This window comes from Bactrocera tryoni, chromosome 5 (genome assembly GCF_016617805.1).
Source record: "Bactrocera tryoni isolate S06 chromosome 5, CSIRO_BtryS06_freeze2, whole genome shotgun sequence".
NCBI lineage: Eukaryota > Metazoa > Arthropoda > Insecta > Diptera > Tephritidae > Bactrocera > Bactrocera tryoni.
In genome coordinates this window covers 15,315,533-15,342,100 of record NC_052503.1, presented here as the reverse complement: position 1 = coordinate 15,342,100, position 26,568 = coordinate 15,315,533, and the positions used below count along the sequence as shown (strand labels likewise).

General features: G+C 37.9%; 2 protein-coding genes across 7 annotated transcripts in view; one reads left to right on the top strand and one right to left on the bottom strand.

Annotated features, from left to right (window-relative positions):
* LOC120776599 overlaps window positions 1-26,568 on the bottom strand; it is a 41,959-nt gene that overhangs the window by 4,027 nt on the left and 11,364 nt on the right. For 4 of the 6 annotated variants that reach the window (XR_005705443.1, XR_005705441.1, XR_005705444.1 and 1 more), the window contains exon 4: window positions 24,197-24,368. The gene's annotated coding sequence lies outside the window, so the exon portion shown is untranslated. Of the gene's footprint in view, window positions 1-6,405; window positions 6,441-23,743; window positions 24,113-24,196; window positions 24,369-25,934; window positions 26,350-26,568 lie in introns of those variants that run through there. The other 2 variants (XR_005705447.1, XR_005705445.1) reach the window with 2 other exon arrangements.
* On the top strand, window positions 2,035-6,149 carry LOC120776598. The gene is made up of 3 exons (XM_040107382.1): window positions 2,035-2,911; window positions 3,043-3,093; window positions 4,020-6,149. Exons 1-3 carry the CDS (start codon window positions 2,903-2,905, stop codon window positions 5,826-5,828), a joined length of 1,869 nt encoding a protein of 622 aa, XP_039963316.1. The 5' UTR covers window positions 2,035-2,902; the 3' UTR covers window positions 5,829-6,149.

The window sequence follows — 26,568 nt, the reverse complement described above, 5'->3', positions numbered from 1 at the left end:
AACTTTGCACTAATAATTCCTTCGAGGTAAGCCACCTTATGCCCAAAAATTGTCTAAATCGAACCAAAACTGTTCAAGCTCCTAGATAGCGTATGTGAACCCCAGTATCTATAGTTGATTTAGCCAAAAATATCGGCCAATGTATGAAATATATGTATGTATGTACATACATTTGAAATTCAGAGATAATACTTTTCTGATTAAAGTGTCTTTGCGTATTAAAAATGGGTTAAATCGGGTCAATACCTCCCTGAGCCCCAAATAGTTATAAAGATTTTCGAACTTCCGGGTGACGTTTCACACCTAAGTTCACCTGACTTGTTTCATTTACGATATGATAATACTCATAAATACATAATATAGACCAAAATACATAATATATACTGATACACGAGGTGTGTTCAAAAAGTGTCGCGAATTTTGTGTTTTTCAAAAATTATTTATTTATTCATGAATATCTATTTTGTCCCCTTCAAAGTGATCCCCATGAGATATTATACACTTGTGCCAACGGTTTTTCCAATCTTCGAAGCACTTCAAAAAATCATTTTTTTTATCTTCTTCAGCTCCTCCTTCGATGCCGTCATTATCTCGTCAAGAGAAGCGTAACGTCGTCCTTTCATGGGCCTCTTCAGTTTAGGGAACAAGAAAAAGTCACAGGGGGCCAGATCTGGGGAATACGGTGGCTGCGGCATCATTAGTGTGTTGTTTTTGGCCAAAAAGTCGCGCACAAGCAACGATGTGTGAGCAGGGGCGTTATCGTGGTGCTAAAGCCAATTTTTGTTCTTCCACAAATCCGGGCGTTTCTGGCGGATTGCTTCGCGCAAATTACGCATAACTTGCCAATCGATATGTTTAGGTACTCAGCAACTTCTCTAACGGTGATTCGACGATTGGCCAATACCATTTTCTCCACTTCATTAATTTTTTTCCGGCACGCTCTTCGTCGTTCACATCTTCTCGGCCTTCTGAGCGCATTTTGTACCACCATTTTTTTGAATAGCTAAAGATCGAAGCCGATCCAAAACACGTGCAAGCAAAGCAGCAGTCAACAATTAAATGGACATTCAAAATGGCCGAGCTTGTCGGCATAAGTGAGAGACATGAGTACCAACATAACGCCACAAAAAATTCGAAATTCGAATATACGTAACCCGCGAAAATTCAAAATTCGAGATACTTTTTGAACACATCTCGTATACATACATATTATACTTCCGTACAAATAGACTTGAAGATCATTATATATTTCATTATGAATCCCTTAGCTAAGAGTAAATTATGTACATACATATGTATGTACATATGAAGGTATTTATTAAATAATAATAATGTAAATAAATACTCAAAACTACGTTCGATTTATCATATTTATTAAATATCGTTCGCATATGAAATATTAGCCGAAGCGCCACATCTAAAAATAACCTAAATTCACATTCTTATGTATAAATACACACATGTATGCATGTACATACATAATATGAAAATACAACTATATGCATACTTACATATATGCTATCGTCAGTACATATATATTTCACAGCCCTATCTAACGCACACAGTGACGCGATACTCAGAGCGCCTGTAAAAGCATGTTCTAAAGAAGCGGTTATGTGAGTAAATGCTCTCACAACGCTTCTTCTACACATTCGCAATGGCAAAGCGAGCGCATGTGAGCGCCGACAATGACACTAGCTCTCGTCAGCCGACTTTCACTTGCGGTGTGTGCCCGCAATTGTATGTTATTGCTGTTGTTGCACTTATTCTTGCTCTTGCTAAACACGTTTTTCGTTCGATCCGCGGCTGCTCAACTGGCGTGCAAGGCGAAAAACGTGGCTACGAAGAACCGTTGGAGAGAGGCCGCTTCTAACGACCCTGCAATCGTGACTCTCCCACACGCACAAAAATATTCTCTTGCGCGCTGTCCGTGTGCGTTTCTCTTTGACGCTCACTTGCGCTTGTTTTTCAGCTCCATTTCGAGGGCGTTAGCGGTTGTTGGCGGCACTGTAGGGAGCGCATTAGCGAACATTGTAGAAGCGTCGAACTGAATTTAGTATTGTTTAGCAGCTTTCAGTGTTGATAACGAAAAAAGTGTTGGATCGTCAGCGTATTACTTAATTTTTAACACACACACACACATACTCGCACACAAACACAGTTGGAGTGTATATCAAGATCTGCGAGGGAAAAGAAAGCAATTTCGCGCCCACAAAAGCTTTTAGTTAATTTACACACAAGCACATCAGCTAGTCGCTGTTTGCTTACAACAACAACAACGTAGAGTTGTTGAAGCTCACGAAATCTACTGCAGCGGCTACGATTGCGTTCTTATTGTTGCTGCTTTCACACATTGCTTTGCGTGAATCATTGGCAAGCAATCATCACCTGACTAACCGAACGACAACAAGCTGCCAAAATAGCCACAACAACAACACTGCCGAGTGCAGCAGCAACAACCTACACTCGCGCAGTCATACATACACATACACACGCACTCACACAACTGGAGCAGCGCTGCAAATATTGTTAGCAGAAAACCGGTTAGCCACGACCAGCCTGCACAGTGCGCTTGCTCATGCCGTTTTTTTGCTGTTGTTGTTGTTGATGCATACGCGTTTTGCGAACAGCACAAGGAAAAAACTGGTTACCGCTTGCGCCAGCGAAACGCGGACCGGTTGGGCGAGTTCGTTTTTTCTACGCTGTGGGTCTGGTTTCAACTCTAACGACACTGAGCTCTTAAGTGTTCTGGTTTTCTGTGTTTAGTTATCATTGTTGTTATTGTTGTTGCTGCTGTTTACGTGTTGTTTTTTTTTATTTCAAATCGGGGAACGTTTGAACGGTTTTTGTTTTACGCTAAAACAGGCTTTGCCATTTATCATTACAGTTTCAGCCGTCGAACATGGCTAAGGTGAGTGTGGCCAAGTAAACTTCTTTCGCTTTTGGAAATTTTAATGCATAATTAATTTAATTCATATTCTAATATTTACTTATTTTACATATGTATGTACATATATTCGTATGCATTTTGGAACGTCACAGGACACAATTTCATTACGGAACAAGTCGATACCGGAGATCAGCAAGAAAAAGGTTAGTAACAGATACATTTTTGAACTAGATTAAGCTTGGGTAGAGGTTTTAAATCGTTTATAGGTACTATTTATATTATATAATATATTTGCATTATTTATGTATAGTATTGATATATAAATATCTAAACATACAGTATAATGGATTAGATCTTATTGCTTACTGTTAAAACAATATATAGAAAGAATTAGATTTTCTAACATTTACCAGGAGACAATGATGAATATCCATCAGGGGTGGATCAAGAGTAGAACTTCGGGGTGGGAACTGTATAATTTTTACTTGCAACTCCAAGTATTTTTCTTATATAATATAACTTTTGGGGGGAGAGGAGACTCTACGCAGCAAAAAAAAATTATTTGTATTTTTTTTATTCCACAATCGTGAATAATAATTTTGAAAATAAATTATCAAAATATTATTTTTTTAATTAAAAAAATGCAACCCTGCATATAAGAGAAATTTCAATTTTCTATACTTCATTTATCATTCGTCTTTTATCAAATTTACAAATTTTCGAGCTGTAAACCGATAAACCAGGATTTTTTTAGACATAAACCCGAGATCAAAATGCACTCGATGAAAATAACAGCTCATACTGGCTATGAGGCTGGGAGACAGTGGTTTGGTCCCAACCACAATCATTGGTTAAAACATGTAGCGCAAGAGAAGATATGTAGTTCTAAAGAGTTTTATTTCAAAGTCAAAAGTGACATAAACCTATTTGAATTATGTCTCCAATTTTGAGGGCTTTTAAGTCAAACGAAACTGTCAAAGACAAATATTTTCGAAAAAAACGCACAAGAGCTTTCATTAGTCCTCGCCTCCACTCAACAACGACAATGATGCCTTTACAATTCTTCAGATTTCTACTACAAACTTCAATATCAAAACAGTTGATTAATGAACAAATCGTAACATTTCAGAGTGTCAAGGACTACATCGACATCGATCAAACCGTGCTGGAACCGAGTCCGCAACGCATACGCAACATATTGACGCTGGAGGAGCGCGTCGCCGCCATAGAGGCCTACGATTGTCGGCCCATGTACACGAAAGTGGCGAAAATGTTCAATTGCAGTTGGGAGCAAATCAAGAATATAATCGCCAATCGTGATGCTATAATGGAATTCTATATGGCCACCCGAAGCGCTGAAACGCAAAACGATTCCAATCGCCTTGAGGTACGTTCGCGTAAAATACGCTTTCTCGGCGAATGCCTCTACGAGTACATACAGCGTGCACAATTTCACGCAAAGGCGCACATAACGGAAGAGTTGTTGCGCATGAAAGCCATCGAATTTCGCGATATCATACAAATCGATAATTTCATGCCGAACAAGGCGTGGATTAATCACTTCAAAGCGACCTACAATTTTTCGCTGTCAAATCGACAAATAACGATCACACGCACACCGCCCACCTCGCTGGATCTCAAGGACATCATGACCTATTGCACGAAGAATAAAGCCAAAGCGGAGGCGTCAAGCCCAAGCGCGATTGAGGACAGAGAATCCGATCTATATCGCACCGCCACGCGCATCGCTATCTCTGGCGAGAATGAAGCCGCTTTGCAGGAGATGAAACAACGGCGCTTACGCAAAATCAACTTTCTCAAGAAGACGCTCTTCGAGTATTGGCAACGCGCCAGACACCACCATAAGATGCGTATGAATGAGAACTCGTTGCGCAAAGTCGCTTTCGAATTGAAAGAGATGCTGAAAATCGACAATTTCTATCCGGATAAAGAGTGGTTGACGCAGTACATAACGGTCATATATCCGGCAATGCTGAAGCAAGCGCAGGATATGCGTCCGCCGCCGCTTTCGCTCGACCTGAAGGACATACTGAGCTACTGCAGCAGGCAGGAGAATAAGAAACAGGCGCCCAGCACGATAACACTTGCGCCAAAAGAAACTGCGCAGCAACCAACAACAACAACCGCAGCAACAACCACACCGCTAGTGCAAATACACACCTTTAACTTGCGACGCAGCGATGAGGCTGGCAAACCTACGGGTGCGCAGAGCGCAACAAGCGCTAAACCAGCTACAACAACAACTACGTTAGTGACGAAAATCAAAGAAGAAGTCATAGATCTGGACGCGGATGAAGAGGAGCAGGATGTTAAACCAAACATAAGTGAACTTGTGCCACCACCACCATCGCCTACGACAACAACTGCAGCAACTGTCGAAACTAATAAACGCCGCAGAACACCAACACCACCTGCCGCGCCGGTGTCCACACAAACCGTGCAACAACAACACGCGGCGCCAGCCACCACGTCCCATGCCGCTCAACTGCCCGCTCTGAGAGTCGTGAGCTTAAGTGAATTAGTGCCACCGCTAGCACCGTTGCCAAAAATTGCGTCACCGGTCACATCGCAAACCAATAATACGCACACCCCTGAAATAACTCAAACAATAAGCTTAGGTCGCAAACGTCCGAGCAGCGAGGCGAGCTTCACGCACCAACCGCTGAAAATACAAAAGATCGAGTCGATTGGCGTACCAGTTACCGAGCGACCAGCACATAGTCCGGGACATTGGTCGGAGCATAGCGACCGCGACGAGGAGGAGCTGCCCAAACACGTGACTAATTACACCGACGCGCTGAAGCTTTTGAAACCATTGGAGGAATTCGCGATGCTGGAGGAGAACTATCGTGTCATCGGTTTAATATCACAGCTCGAAGAGATTTTCAAGCATCCACCGCCGAAGGAGGACAACTAAACAGAGCTGATTGTGAAGTTATGTGTTCTATAAAAAGTAGCCTTAGGCGGCGCTGTGGACTTGTTTTAAAGTTAGCCCCGCAAAAAAATATTATAGTGAGAGCATGCTTGTAAATATTTTTTGTAGTAAGAGTATACATTTTTTGACTTATAAATATTAAAAATTCATATTTATGCGCATACATTGAGTTTATTGTGTTGTAATACACCAACACAGATACAAATGTACACTATTAGATATAGAAACGTCAGTCAGTGAGATTACTCGCATGTATGTATATGTGATACAACTATTTATGGATACATCTAAATTTTGCAATAATCTTATGTAATTATGTTGGCTTTGCTCTGAATTAGTCATAATTTTTTTGATTAATTAATTTCTGTAAAATATTAAAATAATTTTCTTGAATATTTTTAACTAAAAATTAAAATGAAACTGTTTATAATTAAAACATCATATTAAATTAGAAAATTTCATATTTCGACTATACAAAACTACCTGTCTATGGTTTCAGTATCATGGCAAGTCAGCCGATTTAGTATTCCCTTAAAATTTCTTTTAGTAACTATGTGTTGTTTGTATGGCAGCTATATGCTATAGTAATCCGATCTGAAAAATTTTTTCGGAGATTATATTGTTGTCTTAGAAAATAACTTGTGTTAACTTTTGTGAAGATACATTGTCAAATGTGAAAGTTTCCATACAAGAACTTGATTCCGATCGTCCAGTTTGTATGGTAGCTATATGTTTTGTGTTTCGATATCGGCAGTTCCGACAAATGAGCAGCATTTGAGAAAATGACGTTTGCAAAATTTCAAAACGACATCTTAAAATCTGAGGGACTAGTTCGTATTTATACAGACGGACGGACATCGCTAAATCGACTGAGCTCAACATACTGATCATTTATATATATACTTTATGGGGTCTCCAACGCTTTCTTCTGGGTGTTACAAATTTCGTGGCAAACTTCATATACCCTGTTCAGGGTATAATAAACCATAAAATCCTTACTAATGGATTACCTAAGCCAAAAAGTATATTCCTAGGAGCAGTAAATTTTATCGATCGAATGGTTCGAAACCATTCCCACAGTCCCGACTTCCGCCTGCACAACGTATACAAATCGTTCAACTTTATTTCGAAAATTCACGGTCTGTAAAGAATGCGCGCTTCGCTCAACTTATGGACAACATAAACGGGCTACTGAGCGTACTATTTGCAATACTATCACACATCTTGAGATCTAGCATTCATTCTTAGAAAATATTCGACCGAATAGACTACCTCCAGCACACAGTAGTAGCTGTAACTGAATGCGGAGGACACGGAGAGTCGATTCGGCGCCGTTCACAGCAACTCGGACTGACGTATGGAACGACTTGGAGCATTTTACGTCGAAATCTTCAATTGAAAGCATACAAAATACAGCTTATGCAAGAACTGAAGCCGCTCGACTCTCCCTTCTCGCTTCGCTCTGTGGACTCATGAAAATTTCCAAGAAGACCCGACGTTTTGGACCCAAATTTCGTTCAGCAATGAGGCCCATTTCTGCCTCAATGGGTACGTAAACAAGCAAAATTGCCGCATTTGGGACGAAGAGCAACCTGAAAAGATTCAAGAGCTGACATTTCAACCATATTTTTTCAAAAATGATACCAGTGAGAAAGTAATTGTCAATGACGACCGTAACGCGCCTTGATAACCGACCAAACTTGACTTCACATCAATCAAGGGATTTATTGAGAGAACACTTCGGTGAGCAAATAATTTCACAGTTTGGGTCGGTCGATTGGCCACCAAGATCCTTTGATATCACTCCGTTAGACTTTTTTCCTGTTCGATTCAAACTTTAGAGCAAAACAGCATCGTTCGCCTGTTACCAATTGAAATGTTCGAAGAAGTCATGGAAAATTGGACTCACCGGACCATCTGCGTCGTAGCCGCGGCCAAGATTTGAAAGAGTTAATCTTTTAAAAATAGAATTTTCTTTCGAATGATAATAAGCATTTCCCATTACATTTGAAGTTTCTGTGTTTTTTCTTTAAAAAAGTAGGGAGCCTCGAAATGGATCGCCTTTTCACTCACCTCGTCCAGTTTCGGAAGTTTACTCCACGAGTTCAACAAATTTGTCACCTTTCTATGTATTTGTACAAAATAACTAATTGAAATATTTTTCCTAAATACACGCACTAATGTCATTTACAACCGTTTAGTAGCAGTTGAAAACTTTTTGAAGAGAGTTAGCTTGATGAGGATTAATATAGGTTTTCACGTAATGGTTAGAGCTCTGATTGTTGAACATTGTATAATTAAATAAGGCTTCTAAAGAGAAGAGATGCAAGTTTTATTTAATGCCGATATTTCAATTTACAACCTAACTCCATTCGGTTGAGAATTTACTAATCCGATATTATCGATAACAACTCAACCTGCCTAAAAATTTTAAGTTGAATTGTTAATCATAAACTTCAACTGAAATTAGTTGTAATGCCAAAAAAAGAGTTAATTTGTTTTAAAGTTGAGTTGTATTGGTTTCAATTCAACCGAGTTTTAGATATTACCTCTAATACGGATATTAGTGTTTGTTCGCACAATTAAAGGGACTACTTTTCCCTTTATAGGCATGAAAAACCCTGATTATATGAAAATGTAGATTTAACTCTAACTAAATACCAGTTGCTAGACAACTGACAAGCAATGTAGGAAACTTTTTTTTTCAGACATCAGACCTCACGACCACTGCAAATGCATAAAAATTAAGCTGAATAATTTACTGGAAGTCGAACTCCCTTACTCACATTAGAAATTCAGTACATCTCCGTCATGCTACTTAGGCCACACGTACCTACTACAGTATATACTTTGAACTCACAGCTGGCTTGCTATCGAACTTTCCAAGGTAACTTCAGATATTTTCTTTGTAACAATTTTGCCTTATAACCATTTACTATGTACATACATACTTCTTCAGTAGGTAGATACACAGCTGCTAGGCAACTCGATGGTTACTACCTCGTTTATGGGTTCTCATTTATTTTATACCCTACCATTACTACTTACATTTCCTTCGGGTTTTAGCGCACCCTTCAGTCGCAGTCATTATATATATAGATATTGAGTTTCATCCGCAACTGGTCAGCAAAAGTCCGGAAATTCATGGAAAAGTCCTTGTGAGCAGTAAAACCAAAAGTTTCTTTCAACCATTGTAGGTTGTGCACACACTTTATCGGGTCGGTTGGCGGTAACGAAGGGTCTATTTATATTCATTTGTATGCCCGTCGTCCATCCATTGAACCAAGCTTTTGTGAGGGTGGAAAGCTGTCAGGTTGAATTACCATCCTGTGCAATTGAGTTGGTGACGTTCGTAAGCTGAGTGTTGTTTTTGTCAATCTCAAAAATGTTTGTGTAAAAACTTTTATGTATATATACATACATACATATGTATATAGTATTCATTTAAATGTATTTTGCGATGGTATTAACTCAGATTCTTCATGTGAATTCATTAGTTCTACTTGTTTGATGTTAATCTCGTCCATCTATCTCTCTTTTGATGGCCGATAACAAATGATGTCTTTCTTCCTCGGCAGTTTTCAACATTCGAAAAGTAAATAAATATCTGTGGTATATCTACATACATAAGTTTGTATGTAATTTGCTTAATTTAATAAATTGATTTTACTGAATTATGTTTCCAAAGCGAAGGGTGTTGAAAGAAGAATAGCTTTGAAAAGATGCATTCGCTTTAATGAGGGTTTTGTGTGTAATAATGGAATTTAATAAAGTATACGAATATTTACGTGACAGATGTTTGTATTGCAAGCGGGTAATGAATTTTTAACTGGCCTTCAAAAATATGTTTGACGCCCTCAAGTGAGTATTGCAATTATTTTAGATACAAGTATATAGGTAGAGACTTCTGTGGTGACTAAAAGCAGTTTCCTGGAATATGTTGCCTATACTAGGTACGCCCCTCTCTTTGATGGTCGACAACAAAAGTTGAAACTACCTGCAAGGTCTGCAATTTCTTAAAATATGTAGATTAAAGATTTTTTGTTTTTTTGCTTTAGAAATGAATTATCTTTAGGCACTGCATTAAAAACGGTCAATTTTTATGAAATATTTATACTTGCGTGAGAAGGGTTGCCACCCATATACAATTTTTTTCTGGATTAAAATCACAAATAAATAAAATTATAGAAAATGGACAGCAAAATAAAAAGGGTTACAAAAGCTTTCTGTATGATAAAAATTTTGGGTCTACCAACAAGGACGCCGGGATGTTAAAATAAAATAAAATACTCAAGCGCGGTCAAAATGTGTGTGTAATAAATGGCGACCAATGGCCGCCACTGCTCCGCGATTTCAACAACAGAACCAGGTATTTGAGGATTGATAAAGACTTTTATTAATAAAGATGTTTAAACCAAACGTAGAGCAAACATAAGAAGTATCGAAGGACAAAGTTCGGGTGTAACCCGAATTTCAGTATTAAACCTGACATGTTGATTATATTTTCGGTAAAAGTTCGCAATAGGAACTGTCGTCCACATATTCGATATCTGAGGCGTGTATAGTTTTGGCCCGACTTGCACAATTTTTAGTCATAAAGTGACTCACCTCAAAGACACTATTCGTGCAAAGTTTTATCAAGATATATCAATCAGATTTAAATTTGTGTTATACGAGAAGAAGGGGTTCGCCCATTTTCACAGCTTAATATACATTTGAAAATAATCCTACGCACCAAATTTGGTTAAAATTGGTCGAGTATGTCTGGATATATGTGATTTTCCCCTAAATATGGGCGGTGCCACGCCTATCGGATCCTTCATACCAATTTCGACCAGTTGTAGGTGATACAAACAACCGTTAGGCGAACAAAACATGTTACAAGAGTAAAAAAAATGTGATAACTTTATATATATTTTCGAAACACAATTCCCAGTTCCACTTTGGAGGTCAAACCTCGTTCTAGTTGAGCGGTTACATGGGTTTACAGGTTTCAAAACATCGATTTTTCTCGAAACTGTATTTTCGAAGTCGCTTGGCAATATTTCTCAAGAACTACTCAACCGATCTTCATGAAATTTTACACAGATCTTTGGGATACAATTCTTAAAGACCCGGACGAAGGATTTTTTTCGTTTTCAATTATTACAAAAACAACATTACAGCAAAATAAAATGTCCCGAAATTTTCACCGAAATTTTAATTTTTTTGTAAAAATGTCTTTCAAAAATCCAATTTTAATTGTTTCCCTTCGTCCAAGTTCTAAATTAAGGTTTTAACTAAAACATCTTTTTTCCGAGGATCATCGGAAATGGCGTCGCAATGGCGGAGTTTCAAATATTTTTTTCCAAAAATATCAGAATTTCTTTTTTAATAGTGTATGTTTGTAACAGTAAAAAATCTAGTGAAACATTTATTTTTTTATATGAAAAAAAAAAATTTTCTCGAAGAAACCCATGTAACTCCTTAACACAACTATTCCAAAGATGTAAAATAGAACCTATTCTGTGGATTGTTGACGGACAAATATTAAATATTAGTTGAAGATTCAGATGTTCATTATGTGGATCTCGCAACAGACCTTAATAATAGTTTGAGCTACATTTTCTCATCAGACTGCAACTCAATATAAACTTTACATAATATAAACTTTAAACTTCCTTTTACAACCATTTACCCTAAAAATTATGATTACCGCATATTCCACGCATAAATAAAGGTTCAACCTAAACTTTTAATATTTTATGTATGCCAACTTGATATCTAAGGCACGTAGGATTAAACGATTCATTACTACTGCGCATTTATATTCGTAAAATAATGGACGACTGTCGTAAACCCAAAAAATACGATTTTCCTCTACGACGCCATTATATTAAATTGAGACTCACACTTTGAAAGTAAATGCAATGAAGAACAGAGAAGGCATAACTGACGAAACTCTTGCGATAATAACTTTGCTTTCAAAAGTTATCCGAATGAGGACAATGACGGCGACAGAAGTAACAACGAGCCCATATAAATACCATGCTTGAATCTGATATCCCTTACCGATAACACCGCACTCAAGCCAGCTGAGCTGAAACCCATATTTGCTTGCTCCCCTATGTGCATATATTCACAATCATACATACATATATACTCGTACATAGTAATTTTGTTTGAAAAGAAAACACACCCTGAACGTTCTTTTGAAGGTGACTAGGGTCGGGTAAAATAATAATAATCATGCATACCTACAATATACACGTAAGAGTATATACTTATCGTATACTGAGGCTTGTTCTTGTAGGGTTTATGGAAAAATTATAATGTAATTACGAAATTGATAAAGGGAACCGTTGGATAGATATGTAAATATGCTTATTACTATAGCTGCACATATGTATTTGAAATAATTTTAAATATAACTATATATTATATGCATATATACAATATATATTTATAAAATTTATAAATACCGTCCGATTTGTCCCACAGTGATAAAAAAATAATTATTTTTTTAATATAAATCGTAATTATCGCCATCAAAATAGGCTGGCAAGATAGGGATTATACAAGTTGTAAGTCAACTCCGTACTGTTTCTATAGTATACCTGTATGAATACTGGGCTAGGGTCGCCAGCTGTAGGAAAAAGTCCTACCATTTTCAAACCTCAGACCAAATTGGTACTCAAGACCTCGCACTCAATTGCGGACCTCAGCGGTGCGAGTTTAACTTTTTCATAACATTTTCTGTTGGACAGATTTTCAGAGAGTCCTTCGCCCAGTCTTTAATGTTAGAAGAAGAAGAAAATTTATAAAATATCGTCATCGATCTTTAGGAGACTCTTAATTGAACGTTTCTTGGACTTTGAGGTTAACTTTGTTTCTTCAATGTCTGTTTGTTTCATTTCACGGTTTCTTTTGTTCACTCTAATAATACATAGAACCTTAGTTTTTCATAGACGAGCACAGGTTTCTCAACAATTTTCCTTCCATGAAGTAACATCAAAAGCAGTATCTGTTCGCTAGACTACGTTTCTCCGTAAAAACGCTCGCAAACTTTGCTTTCAAACTGCACTAAGCCCCAAATAAGCAACGTTAAATGAAAAATAAACAGCAGATTAGACAGATGACATCAAAACAACATGGCGGCCTAGGTCGTCAACATCTACACATTACCATAAAGTAGGGTGAACATATTTTGTCGGACATGCGGAACTTTACAAAACAAGCGCACATAAACTGCATATAAATAAAGCTAAAGAGACCTAAATTAAAGAGATACAACAACTTGAACCCAATTTTGACCCGCTATCCAAGCACATACAACATACCCAGATACATAAAATAGTACATACATATATATGGCATTTGGAAATGAGAGTATACTACCTCACAAAGTTTTAATGACGCACAAGCATGTATCTATCCAGCTCATGAACCAATCGTATTACTACTATAGTATGTATCTACAAGCAGATACCCAGTTTATCTTCACAATAAATCGTGCAGTGCAGTTTTGAACATTGTCCAAATGGCATAGAACCAAGCTGAATACTTGTTTTTCCTTTCCATTCCCATAGCTGTCTAGCTGCCAAACTGCCAAGCGTCGAAAATTTTTGCTCATCGTCATTGCCGTTTCGACGAGGCCAACACCACTCACCAAAGAACCCAGTCAGACCGGCATAACAACTCGGACGAGCGCCATGCAACCGACAGTTGTGAGCTGAGAACTTGAGGCGAAAACACATAAATGAGAGGCAGATGGATCGAATAGCGTGCGACCCAACAACTCGACTGGCTGACTGGCTGACTGTCTGACTGAGTAATCGGCAGAACGAACGTCTGAACCACCAGTCGAACCGGCTGGGGCGCAACGAGGTGAACGGTCTGGTGAATGGAGCGCACGAGCAACGAACAGACAACAACAATACGATGGCAAAGCTAACGTTATGCTGAAAGGAAAGGCGGGCGATATTTGCCCCCTCGTGACACGATATCGAAAGCCAACTAACGACGACGTCAACGACAACGACAACGCCAACGGCGGCAGCGACAGCGTTAGCGCTTGATATCACTGTATGTACATATGTGTGGGGATGTTAATGAAGCTGCTTGTTTGGGTGTGTGTATGGCGGTGGGTTGGTGGGGTCAGACGCTGAGCTTCTGCTGTTGCAGCATTGTTGCTGACTCTGGCGGCTGCTGTTGCTGCGGCTGCAGTTGATGCTGATGATGATTATTGTTCTGATTATTGCAATGACTGAGAATATGTGTGTATGTACATATGCATATGTTGAGTGTTGCTGCTGTTGTTGGCGTTGCCGTAAAAGTTCTCTACGTGGTTTCCAAAAATGTAGCGAATCATATAACCTGGCCAACATTTTATGTAGTATATTATTAATGAAGCTTTATAACTTTCTTACTAATTTGTTATAAAATTATTCGATTTACGAGCGAACTACGAGTGTGTATAGCTTTCGAATAGGAATTCGGGTTGGTTCACCGAATATATGTATACAGTGCTATGGCTTTGTATAGAGATAGGTATTTATTGGCTTTGCAACTGTATTTGTAGTTTCGATGTGCATAGCAATATTTGTATTTGTATGCTCATCGAATCATCAGTTTTGGGGTCCGTTGAAGTTTGGGTCGCACGCACCCGAACGAATAACAGCTTATCGTCGTGTTGTGTCTAGGCGAATGGGCATGTTTGTTAGGTGTGTATGGCGTGTACTATAGACAGTTAGAATCCATAGTTTTTCGCCATTATTTATTATATAGAAGTTAGATAGTTTATGGCGGTTCTGCAATAATAAATATAAAAACATGTATATATGTGTGTGTGTAAATTGTTGCATTTTTGTTTCAACATACATATATTGAGATACATACAAACATGTATGGGTGTCAAATTATGCGCGCGCGCAGAAGGCCGAAATCACTCCACCTGTACTGCCCACTTGCCGGTGTTTGTGTGCGTGTGTGTGTTTGAATGTTCGTATGTGTGAGCATGGTATTCGGCAAACTGATTCTAAAGCATCTGCTTACAAAAAAAATTAATGCGCAAGCCATTTAAAATATAATAATCATATAGTTTTACATTATCATCTTTTTACTTTATATACCATCTGAGCAAATTTGAGCCGGACTGACATACATTTCCACGTATTTTAATACAAATCTTTATTGTCATCTTCAAAATAGGCTCCTGGTACAAGTAAGCCAACGCTTAATTCAATTCTAGATTCACTTATTATAAGCCTCGGCTGAGATGGCCTTCAGTGCCTTCAGCGAATTTAAGTTTTTTTTTGGTTTCGGCTCATTTTTGGAGCTCCACTGTCTAGATTTTTCGACAGTTCCGTCGTCATATTTGTAAACCAACGTCTCAACACTAAAAATGCGGCGTTTGATAAATGTGGTGTCCTTAGCTACGTTGTCAAGTATCTATTTTGCGAGTTCTACTCGATGTTGTTTTCGGAAAAAATCCAGCTCGGGTTTAGCATTTGGCACACTTCATACCCAAATCATTAAACAAAATGTGTTGTGTGGATCCATTAGTGATGTTGAGATCCTCTACCATCTCTATGATGCCAAAACGACGATCTTGAGACAATGTATATTTCACTTTTTCGAGGTTATCTTTATTAACATAGGCTGTTAGACGACTCGCTTGAGGTAAATTTTCGATCACTTCACGTCCTTTACTGAATAATTTGTACCACTCAAATATAGGGGTTTTCAATAGGGCACTAGGCGGGGATAGATAGGGACAAACGACGCCACATTTTTCATCGCTCTTTTGACATTTCTCTTAACTAAGGTTTGCCATATCATCATGGAAAGATATACGATCCAACAACGAGTCGAAATGATTAAATTTTACTTCTGTATTTCCGTGATTTCATTGAAAAAATAGCAAACTCAGTGTTCTATTTTTTGTCCGTAATAAAAAACTCCAAAAACAAACTTTCAGCACCGTAAAAAGAAAGCTCGCACTAATTGACATATGGTGGTCCAACTTCACACGAACATAAAAAAGGTTGTAGCAAAAAATCAAAAAAAAATGTATCGATTCGGTTTGTCAGATGGTACATATGTACATTAGGGCGGGTCGATTTACAGGGACCCAATGAAAAATCGGAAAAATTGCGTATGCGGTAAGTGTTCTAGGGATCATTTTGTACAAATTTGCCTAAGAGACTATGGGTCTAGTTTCAAGCCAACGATTTTAAGATGTAGTTGTTTAGGGATTATACAAATTTGTACGTTAGTTTTTGAGATATCAGAAAGAAGTTTAAGTTTAAGTTACAAAGGTGACTTTTGATATTCTGTTCATCATTTGTCGGAATCTTCAAAATGGGACAACTACATATATCACGCATCTCCCTCCCATAGAATGGATTATTCAGATTTTTTTAAGCTTAGTTTTAAAAATCGCTGGCTTGAAACCGGTTTAGATCCATGATCCATAGAACATTTTTAGCATAAGCAATTATATAGTAAAAAAATCTAGCAGCCCTATCTCTTTTTTCAGTTAGAAATTAAAGTTGAGCCTTAACATAACCCAAATGATGACATACTGAAAAAATAAATTATCGGTCAGTTGTGGCCCTCGTAGATCAAGGATGAATAATAAGCTAAGCTTAGTGCATAACCCAGCACAGAAAAAAAATTTCAATCGCTGAATAGACCATATTGTTTCTTTTTTGCCACCATGGATATTCAAGGTAGCTTGTGGGTTATGCTTGGGTACAAGGGTAATAAGGCCGAATTCTAGGGAAAAGCTTGTTGTAAGATGAATGGCAACTGCATTGCCTAAACTAGAAATAACGTTCACTTCAGTAGCACCAAAGCTATAATACCCCTCACAAATACCAAAGATGGCATACACGAGCTTGATTTTGATCGGTCAGAGATGTGGTAACTACATACATTCTTAAGTACTCCGATCTTAACGATATATACAGAGATTAAAGAGGTGCCTTATCAAATAAAAAAGTTTTTCATACCAGATCTCATTTCTTTAACGTTCATACAAAGTTATACCATATAGCGGTCCGATCTCCGAATATTGTTAATACATGTCAAGTTTCATAAGGATTTCTGGTCAAATACAAAACATGAATTACATTTTGATCGTCAGTGTGTATGACAGCTATATGTTATAGTGGTTCCATATTAGCGGTTTCGACAAATGAGCGGCTTCTTGGAGGGAACTATATACAGGTAGACAGCCAAACATGGCTAAATCGACTCAGCTCATATCTCCTTCCTTCATTTACATATGTATTTTATAGGACCTCGGGCGTCTCCCTTTGGGTGTTACAAACTTCGGGGAAAACCGTTCATGACATGAGAAGGATTTCGTTTCCTATGGTCTCTTGGACGATTGAAGTTTCACGCCATGAAGCTCCCCTGTTTCTGTCCGACCTTATCTAGAATTCGCCTTAGTTATCTAGGAGTGTGGCAGTGCAAGGGACTAGATGAAGAAAGACATCAAGCCTCTATTAAACTTCGAAAACATTCTATATGACGAAAATGCCATTACAGCTAGCCAGTATAACCTAAGCTATCTTCCGATACATTAATTTTTGACTAGATAGAGAAATGTTTCTTCACTAGTTATTGTACAAACTCTTTCAACGCCAGCGATTTTGGCGTGACTGTACAGCCAGACCCTTATATTTATCTTACTATCTTTCTACATAAAAATAATTCATTTCGGAAAATCATTGCGTCGAGTCTTTATACCTTCTTGGCAATCGTTTTATGTTCATATGTACAAGAAGATATATAAATTAGTAGCTAACCCGGCGACCTCAATACACACCCAGGGCATTGAGAACATTCAGCAAATATCTATATATGCATACATACTAAAACATATGTATAAACGTACACGCTTGTAACCTCATCTCTAAACGCTATACGACTACGATAAGTGCTCGTACAAAAGCAATGTCTCAGCTCTCAAAAATATAATCCATTAACTTTTATATATTTTGATGGACGTTTAGATTTCCAGCAGTCTTTGGGAAATCCGAGATGGATGACTGCATGGAAAAAACTCATTAAAGGGAGAATGAAAAACTTGCTGAGACAAGCATGACAAACAACACAGCTAGGCGAGTGAGAATGAGAACGAGCACGACAGCGACGAAAGAATTTGAAGTATAAAATGGGTTCGCCAAGCCCGTATTCGACGCGCTAGCTATGAAGGGGACGAACCGAAAATCAAGTAAAACTGAACCCTAACAAATACACGCTCGCCCAGCAAAGAAGAATGTGTGATTATGCGCGTACATAGGTATAGAGAAGAAGCAAGTTTCAGACTGTTTTTCTTCGAAGTATACACATTTTACTTTCAATAATGGGAACGTATAATTTTATACAAAATCCCTCAAAAGGTTCAAGAATACTATACACAAAGCAAGAGCGATGATAATACTGATGCTGCTGCAGTCGACGTCGCTGCTGACGTCGCGTATTGTGTGTGCGCATGTAGTTGTGTGTTTCTTTTGAACAAGTAATGCTGTTATCCGAGTTGAAATCGCTTGTTCATGTGTATACACACATACATATGTTGTTGTTGCTGTGCGCCGGAAAGGACGCTAAGGATGTTAGACATTGAATGATTGAACGATTTCGTTGTGTTCAGGTTAGGTTAGCTGATACGCCCAAGAATTGCTTATGTGCTTAGATACTATATACCATGTTTACTTATGTATGTACATTTGGGTATGCTCATGCCTTGGTTTCTTTCAGACGAAAATGATTGAACGTAGTTTGGGTTGTTTCTGGGTATTATTGGTTTAGACAGTATGAAGCAGCTTTATTTCCTTCAATACAAGGTCACTTGAGCCGTTATTTACACAGTCGCTGACCCTACCAATGCATAGATCTATAAATGTATATATACATATACAGGAAATACAGGGTGCTATACATGTGATATACAACTTTTGGTGTAAAAAAATACATATCTGAAATTTTTGAAATTATAATAAAATATCTTAACTAAATTAATTACAAATGATATTGCTTGGCAAGAAGTTGGGCATTAGAGCTTGTAAACCAATGGCTGGGTTCTTGATAGCCATAGTTCCTAAAAGAAGCCACCAAAACCTGCAGAATCTCGATCTTCCATATATAAAATGTAAAACAAGCCGAGATGATAGAGATCCGCTTTTTCTGCGATCTTTCAAATTTCGAAAAATTACTCCAGCGCCAACTTTACCCTAATTTTTCATTATCAGCTCTAAAACGAACAATCTTTCTTCCTACATGCTGCGATTATTGTTGCCACAAATAAAATTTAAAAAAAAATCATAGCTTGAACTTCTATAACTCAAAGATCTCCATAACGCGAACTCTTGAATTGGCAATAGAAGGCAAATTTCATACAAATTTCCTCTCATAACTCGAAGTCTCTCTAAATCGAAATTTTTTTGGGGATTATTTATTAGGGAACTTCAACTGTATATAAAAATGTATTTTCAAAATGTATTTTTATGCTACAAAAAGATCTTTATCTTGATTTTGATCGGCCAGTTTATTTGGCAGTTACATATATGCTATAGTGGACCGATCTGAACAGTTTTTTCGGAAAGTACCATAACAATAGATTGTTTCTCGAATTTCGTGAAGATATCATCAAATAAATAATTTGTCCATACAAGTACTACATTTTTATAGATCATTACAACTTATACTGTAGTAGTCCGATATCGGCGATTCCGACAAATCAGCAGGTTCTTAGAGAAAAAAGGAAAATGCGGATCGATATCTCAAAAACTGAGTTACTAGTTCGCCTATGATACAATTGGACGGATAGATGGGCATGACTATATACAGGGTTTGTACGGAAAGTAATAGGACTGAGTCGATTTAAAAAAAAATTATTGAACCAATCGTTACAATTCTTTAAAAGCTTTCAAAATAGGCTCCTTCTGCGTCGACGAAGCGCTACCAACTCGATTTCCAGGCATCGAACGCGTCAAGGAAGGCATTCTCCGGAAAAGCCTTGAGAGCCGAGGTGCATGCTGATTGGATCACCTTTGTCGTCTCAAAATGCTTGCCTTTCATCGGCCTTTTTAGGCAAGGAAACAAAACAAGTCCGGAAGGGCCTCATCTGGGCTGTAGGGCGGCTGCGGAAGCGTTGGGATGCCGGCCTTGGTTAGGTAGCTGTTCAAAAGAAAGGCCAGGGCGTTGTCGTGGTGCAACTTTTAGTCGGCTGCGATGTCTTGTCGGACCCAAAAGGTTCGATGACTTTGATCAATAAAGACAATGAGCATCGTTTTCACTTTGGATTTGCTCATCTTCCGGTCTTCATCATAGACCTCTTCCCGGCCCTACAAAAAGGCTCCAATCTGAGTAAGCCTACTTGATCATATCAAACGTCTCTATCGCAGATTTACCGAGTTTCACACAGAATTTAATCGCGTACCTCTGCTGTAACGAACGGCTTGCACCACTCACAGAAACACGTCGCGCGAAAAGAAGTACAGTCGCGGTGGAAGAAAATCAGTCCTATTACTCTCCGGACAAACCCTGTTTGTATAAGTATACTTATATTTATTTTATAGGGTCCCCCAACGTTTCCTTTAACGTTGCAGACTTCATAACGAACTTAAAAAGGTATACAAATAAAACAAGTTATTAATGGTCAAGAGTTATCTCAAGCAACGCAACAAAATATAAGACTTTATTACTTTTTTTCAAAATTTGCATATGTTTATCATGTATATTTTAATTCATAGCCACCCTGTATGCGATTGCGCTTAATATTGCTATATCATATGCCATAAGAAAACAGTTAAGTACAATGAAACGGTAAAATAATGCCCCAACCAAGGTGACCCTATCTTTAGATAGCCAACACAAATTAGAAGATAAATTGTGAGCCGAAGTAAGTGTATACCTAAAGTCGATGCAACTAAAAAAAGGTGGAGCAGCACCAAAGGTGCGCCGTCTAAGCGCACAAGCTGTAGCTTCTTGAGACAGAGCGCCTCTGTTCTGGCCAAACAACACAACTAAGCAAGTCTTCGAATGGCTTAGCGACCAGCGACAGTAAACGACTTAACGACACAGCGCTCATAGCCCAGCCACGGCCTACTTAGTACACCATACAATAAAGGCGGAAGACAGAATAATTCGATACCGAAAATGTGCCGCCGAGTGCCCAAATATTAATACTTGATTCGTAGTATCTCCAATAGTTTGAGCATTTCTTGTTTTACACAAACAACTGCCCGGCCAAATGATATCTCTTAACTTCCGTACTTTTGTACGAGTATATACTTATGTAGAAGTATAATGCTGTAGGTATACGCCAGCAGCAGCACTATAACTACAAACGAATCCATAAAAAGTTATATGCGCCATCCAATCGGCCAACGTCCGCTCGTCCGCTTGTCCATGCGTCCACTCAACCACTCATCCATTGGCACGACGGCATGTGTCAGAGCGAGTTGGCAAATATCCAGATACACAGATACAGAAAATTATATTGTGCACGAGTACTTCTTGCCCGAGTAAAATTCCATTTCATGGTTTCGTTTCGTCGTTAAACGATGAGTTTGCCAGTTTTTCAAGTAGTTCGAGTTTGGGTTGGTTCGTTACACATTGGGACGCAATGCTCGATTTTCATACAATAATGGCAGCTGGGCAATGATGCTGACGACGATAATCCCCAGCTGTATAGCAGATATAAAGCCAAGGCAGCGATGCAGGGAAGCAGACATATCTACAATACTTGTATGTATATTTGTTAGTATGTCTGTTGGTCTGCTGGTATAAGTAGACTCTGCTCTGCGCGTACATATATTTGACACTATGGTATGTACGTTGTAGGAGCATTCAAGAATGGGATCATTGCTCATGGGGTATTTGAACCACTGCTGCTATAAGTCCCCGAAGGGTTGCATTGAATATTTCTTTTTTTTAGAGTGTAGATACTGCATTTTTGCTCATCAGCTCATTGGGTTGAATGAATTTGGCACACCCCTCGTCCGTATAATACGACCGTGTTCGATATAAAAAGTTTACGGATCGAGCATGCTCACAGCAACAACACATATAATAGAATTATGCACTTAATAGGGGAATGTGCTAACACATGTTCAAATATATTTTATAAATATGTATATAGTTTGTTTGTGTGTATAGAGCAATGACAACGGGCCTTATGAAAGCGCTTTGTGTGCACAATCAGAAAATGTACTGGGGTGGGTCCACACCTCAAATAAATTGTAGAGAATACTATCTAACAAAAAAATCAATTTCAGATGTTTTCCAACAGATGACTAACAATGGTTTGGCATATGTTGGGAAGTTTTTTGTTGTTTCTGACAGAAAATAGATTTGAGATTTTAATAGAGAAAATGAGATTTGCTATTTATGTAGAGGGTGAGATTATAAGCAACAAAGAACTACGTTTTATAAATTAGTAATTAATCTTCGGTTTTCAAAGTATCAAATAATGGACTTTTTTTATTTTTTACCTTTCGCTGTGCTTCAACGAGAGAAAATTCTCCGATCACCATTTGCCTACACAGATTGAATTCTATTATAATTTTCTCATCATGTCATATAAGAAATTTCGGGATTAGTGATGTAATACTGTTCTTTACATTCAAAAAATTAACAAAATTCCTAATGTGCAGCAATCACGACTTTTCAATCCCGAAATTTGGGGATTTCTAAGAAATAATGTTGCTTAAATTACGAAATTGTAATATCAATTTTACGATACTCGCAGGAGTATAGCAAATGTCGTTTTACAATCCCGAAATTTCGGGATTAGTGATAAAACAGTGTTCCTCCAAGCATAAAAAACTGAAAATGCAGTCCAATAGTAGTTAAATGGCTATTACAAGAATGTAAAATTTGGAAATTTCGGCGCCAAAATATTAGAATCAATATAAAAAATGCTAAAGCACAATTCTGAATTTTCGGAACCAATAATAACAAACTAAAAAGTATACTTGCAAATGAATTATAAAATCCCAAAATTTGGAATTAGTATATTATAAACGACTTTTTTTATAAAAAAAAAAACAAATTGGAATCCCGAAATCGTAATCAATAATACATAAATAAATGGCAATCCAATATAATTAATTTCACAATCCCGAAATTTCCTCAAAACATATGTACATATATGTATGTATGTATGTATCATAAAAATACAATCCCGATTTTGCAATCCCGAAATTTCGGGATTAGTAAAAATATTAAGTTCCTTACATTCCGTAATTGTAATTCCAAATTGCAGGTATGTAGCATATGTCATTTTATTTCGGGATCAGTAGTAAATAAAAGACGGTTACAATAATCTGTAAGTTTGAAATTCCAATACCGTAACTTTGGGATATGAGAACTAACACAACAATTGTTAAATTACAATTAATAACAAACTGAAAATTACAAAAATCTTAAAAATGCCATTTAATACCGATATTTCGAATTTGTTTTTAATATTGCAATCCCAACTTTGAATTTAATTTAATGTTGTAAATTACAATTTTTCGGTACTCGAAATTCGAGATCAATAATAAAGAAATACTAGTCTGGTGCACTTAACTCTTTTTAATAAAATTGTTTTCCAGTCCCGAAATTTCCTCAAAAAAAAATATCGCAATTACAATTCCGAGTGTTCGGGGACAATAGAAAATAAATGACAATATGGTAAATTTATTTATATATTTATTTACTTTTTTGATAAAAAACAATTTTCAATCGCAAAATTTCTTCCAAAAAAATGCCGAAATTCCAATCCCGAGTTTTCGCGACCAATTGTAAAAAACTCACAATTACAGGAATCTACGAAATTTCGGGATTGGCATAATATATAAATATTGCATATCTGCAACGTCCTATTAAACAGTTAGTTATCAAGAACTATCTCAAAATTCTACGTCGATCGCAACGATAGGTATATAGGTTTTGACTTAGAGCTCACTATACGTTAGCAAGTCCTAAATAAATACTGTGATCCACAGGCTTGAGATCACGTGAGCCTTGATCTTCGTTTGTTATTCTTTAAGCAATAGAATCCATTCGATCTAGCACGTAATCGCCAATTCAATAGTGGTGGTCAAAGGTTAATGAAAGCTACTCTTTAGGCTGGCTAGCAATTTCATGAGCACTCATAAGTTCATAGTCTAACATCTGACTATTGGTTGGGATTAACACTGAGTATTTACAGTTGAAGAAAGCAAGAAAACCTGAATTTCTCAGGTCTAAGCTTTTAGTTATGTACTTATATGTATGTCATACATCTAAAATTGAAGGTTTTCAGAGTTATATTAACCGATAAATTTCTACTAAACGACTAGAGAATTTTATAAATAGTAAATACTCACCTATTTTCTGGGACGTTATGGAACAGTTATGGTCAAGTTATGAAATGAGATATCAGCATTTTAAATCATCAATGGTCCCCTTTTCGAATATAGTATAACTTTAGCTCGGCTCCTGCTATAGCCGCGTACGCGGTGTCTACGCCAGTAAAGAACTGCAGCTCGTTTGAAGTCTCTGCAACGAAAAAAATATTGGAAATAAAAAAAATTAAATCAGAAATATTAAATAAGGTAGCTCAAAAGTAACTTGCCGGAAAAAATTTTAACACAAAACTATTTAAATGCATAAATTTACATAACCACAACCAACTTTCCTCCCTTAATATCCTGATTTGAACTCTATGCCCACTGTGATGTCTATAAATAATTTAATTTATAGATTCTCCCCTTTGCTGAAATGAATAATGCAGAAACAATACCGTTAAAAAAACGGTTTCAACACACATATACATTTTGAAATAACAGTAAACTTATACAGATGCATTTTTATATTAACCAATACCAGTTCACCACACACGCACACACATACACATAGAACAACACCACACAAAACCCCTCGTTGCTCCTTAACACGAGCTGTTTTCGCCTCGCTCGCATATTGTGCTTTTTATAGACCCGTGCCCTAAAACTTACCCGACAACTTCGTACAGCTTTTATTATGCCATAGTATCATAAATAAAAGGATCCCTAAATGTGAATGTTGGGCGTATAATAAAATGGTTTTATAAATATTTGTACATAGTATACATATGTATAAAGCACAGAGGCGCTAACAAAATGTATATATGGTAAGTGGGTGTGGGTCTGTCATGATATGAGGGCGTATTTGTACGCCAAGCAAAATGTTCGACTAAAAGTCGCTCTCACTGCGCTGCACGGCCCCTAGCAGCAACGGACGCCAGTCGTGTGGGTCGTCAGTAGTCGGCTCTCGACTGTCGCTTGTCGGCGTGGAGACCCAAAACGGCTGAGGCAACCTCGACAAATGTGCGCTGTGCGCAGTTCAACGGCTTCACAACAGATACACGAAATCGAATACATACAGAATATATATACAGTAGTATATATGCAAACATCTACATGAATACACCTCTCAGGTTGCTATAATTTCTCGAAATGACTTCAGGCATCAGAATTAGCAGGTATGCGCGTGTAAAAATAAATTTCTGAAAGTTGAAGTGCCGTGCATATGAGTTTTCTGCTGGTAGCCTTGTGGACCAACGAACCCGTTTAAGTACTCTCAAGCATATATATGTACATATATGTGCTATATACTAATACCAGCATCTGTAAGTGGGTTGCTTATAGCTGCCTCTGCATGTAAACATGTGCATTAGCTAGCACTTACCGCTCGAGTTGTTATACTACTTTCAAAGCCCGAAACCAAAAGCCTTGGAAACTGCGCTATTCACAAAGTCGTCACAAAGTTTTTAGAAGTGAACACAGAAACGAGCTCGAGTATAATAACCATAGATAGGTAGCTCATAATAAACTACCATAGAAGGTAGCGAGCCGTACAAGCAAAGAAGAAATGAAAAAACCAGCAAGCCAAGCGACGCGCCAGGTGAGATGATCGAATAAACGACTGTCAGCGAGCTCGACGTTCAACGTTGAAGCAGCAAGCAGCAAGCAGCCAAAAAAAAAAAAACAACCAACGAACTTACCAACCAACCTTTCTATCTCTATCACAATATACCATAAAAGCGACGCTACGGAACGAACTATGTACATAAGTATAACTCACCGATGGATGGCCTCACGGCTGGGTCTCAATAGCTTTTGTTTACTTTCCACCACTGACTGACTGACTGAAGACGACAACGACGATACGATACGATGACGGCAATGTAGACTACGACGAGTCATGCTAGCGACATCACTAACAGCTTGATTGTATTCACCGACTTTTTCTACAACATCATCATCAATACCGACAACAACCATACAAAGACGTACACCATACTCAGCTGTTGTTGTTGTTGTTGCTGTTATGAACGCCTCCATTTCTTCTGATGCAGCCCGTATAGACGTCGTAGGTAGTCAGTCTTTCAGTTGGGTTCTGCTGCTTCTTCTGCTTAAGTCGCTGCGCATCGCAGCGTCATCGACAACATCGTACAAAACTACCGAGTATACTACCGACGACACAACGAACTCGTCGTATGCATCTACAGCTTACCTCTTACCTTGGCACCGCACATAAGCCTGTGTGCTGCCTGAGTGTTTTTTTGCCTTACCTAGTCTACCTCTAAGCGTTTCGTCCCAGCAACCACAGTGAACGCGACCAACAAACCATCCCAACCAAGCAACCATCTATGCAGCAGTCAGTCAGTCATTCATACAAACTTCCCTCCACGGTATGAGTGTATAATACCATATAT

Excerpts from the sequence above, each read along its gene's own strand:
- LOC120776598 (XM_040107382.1), top strand. Across the intron at positions 3,094-4,019 it reads CGGAGATCAGCAAGAAAAAG|AGTGTCAAGGACTACATCGA; the intron begins GTTAGTAACAGA and ends GTAACATTTCAG.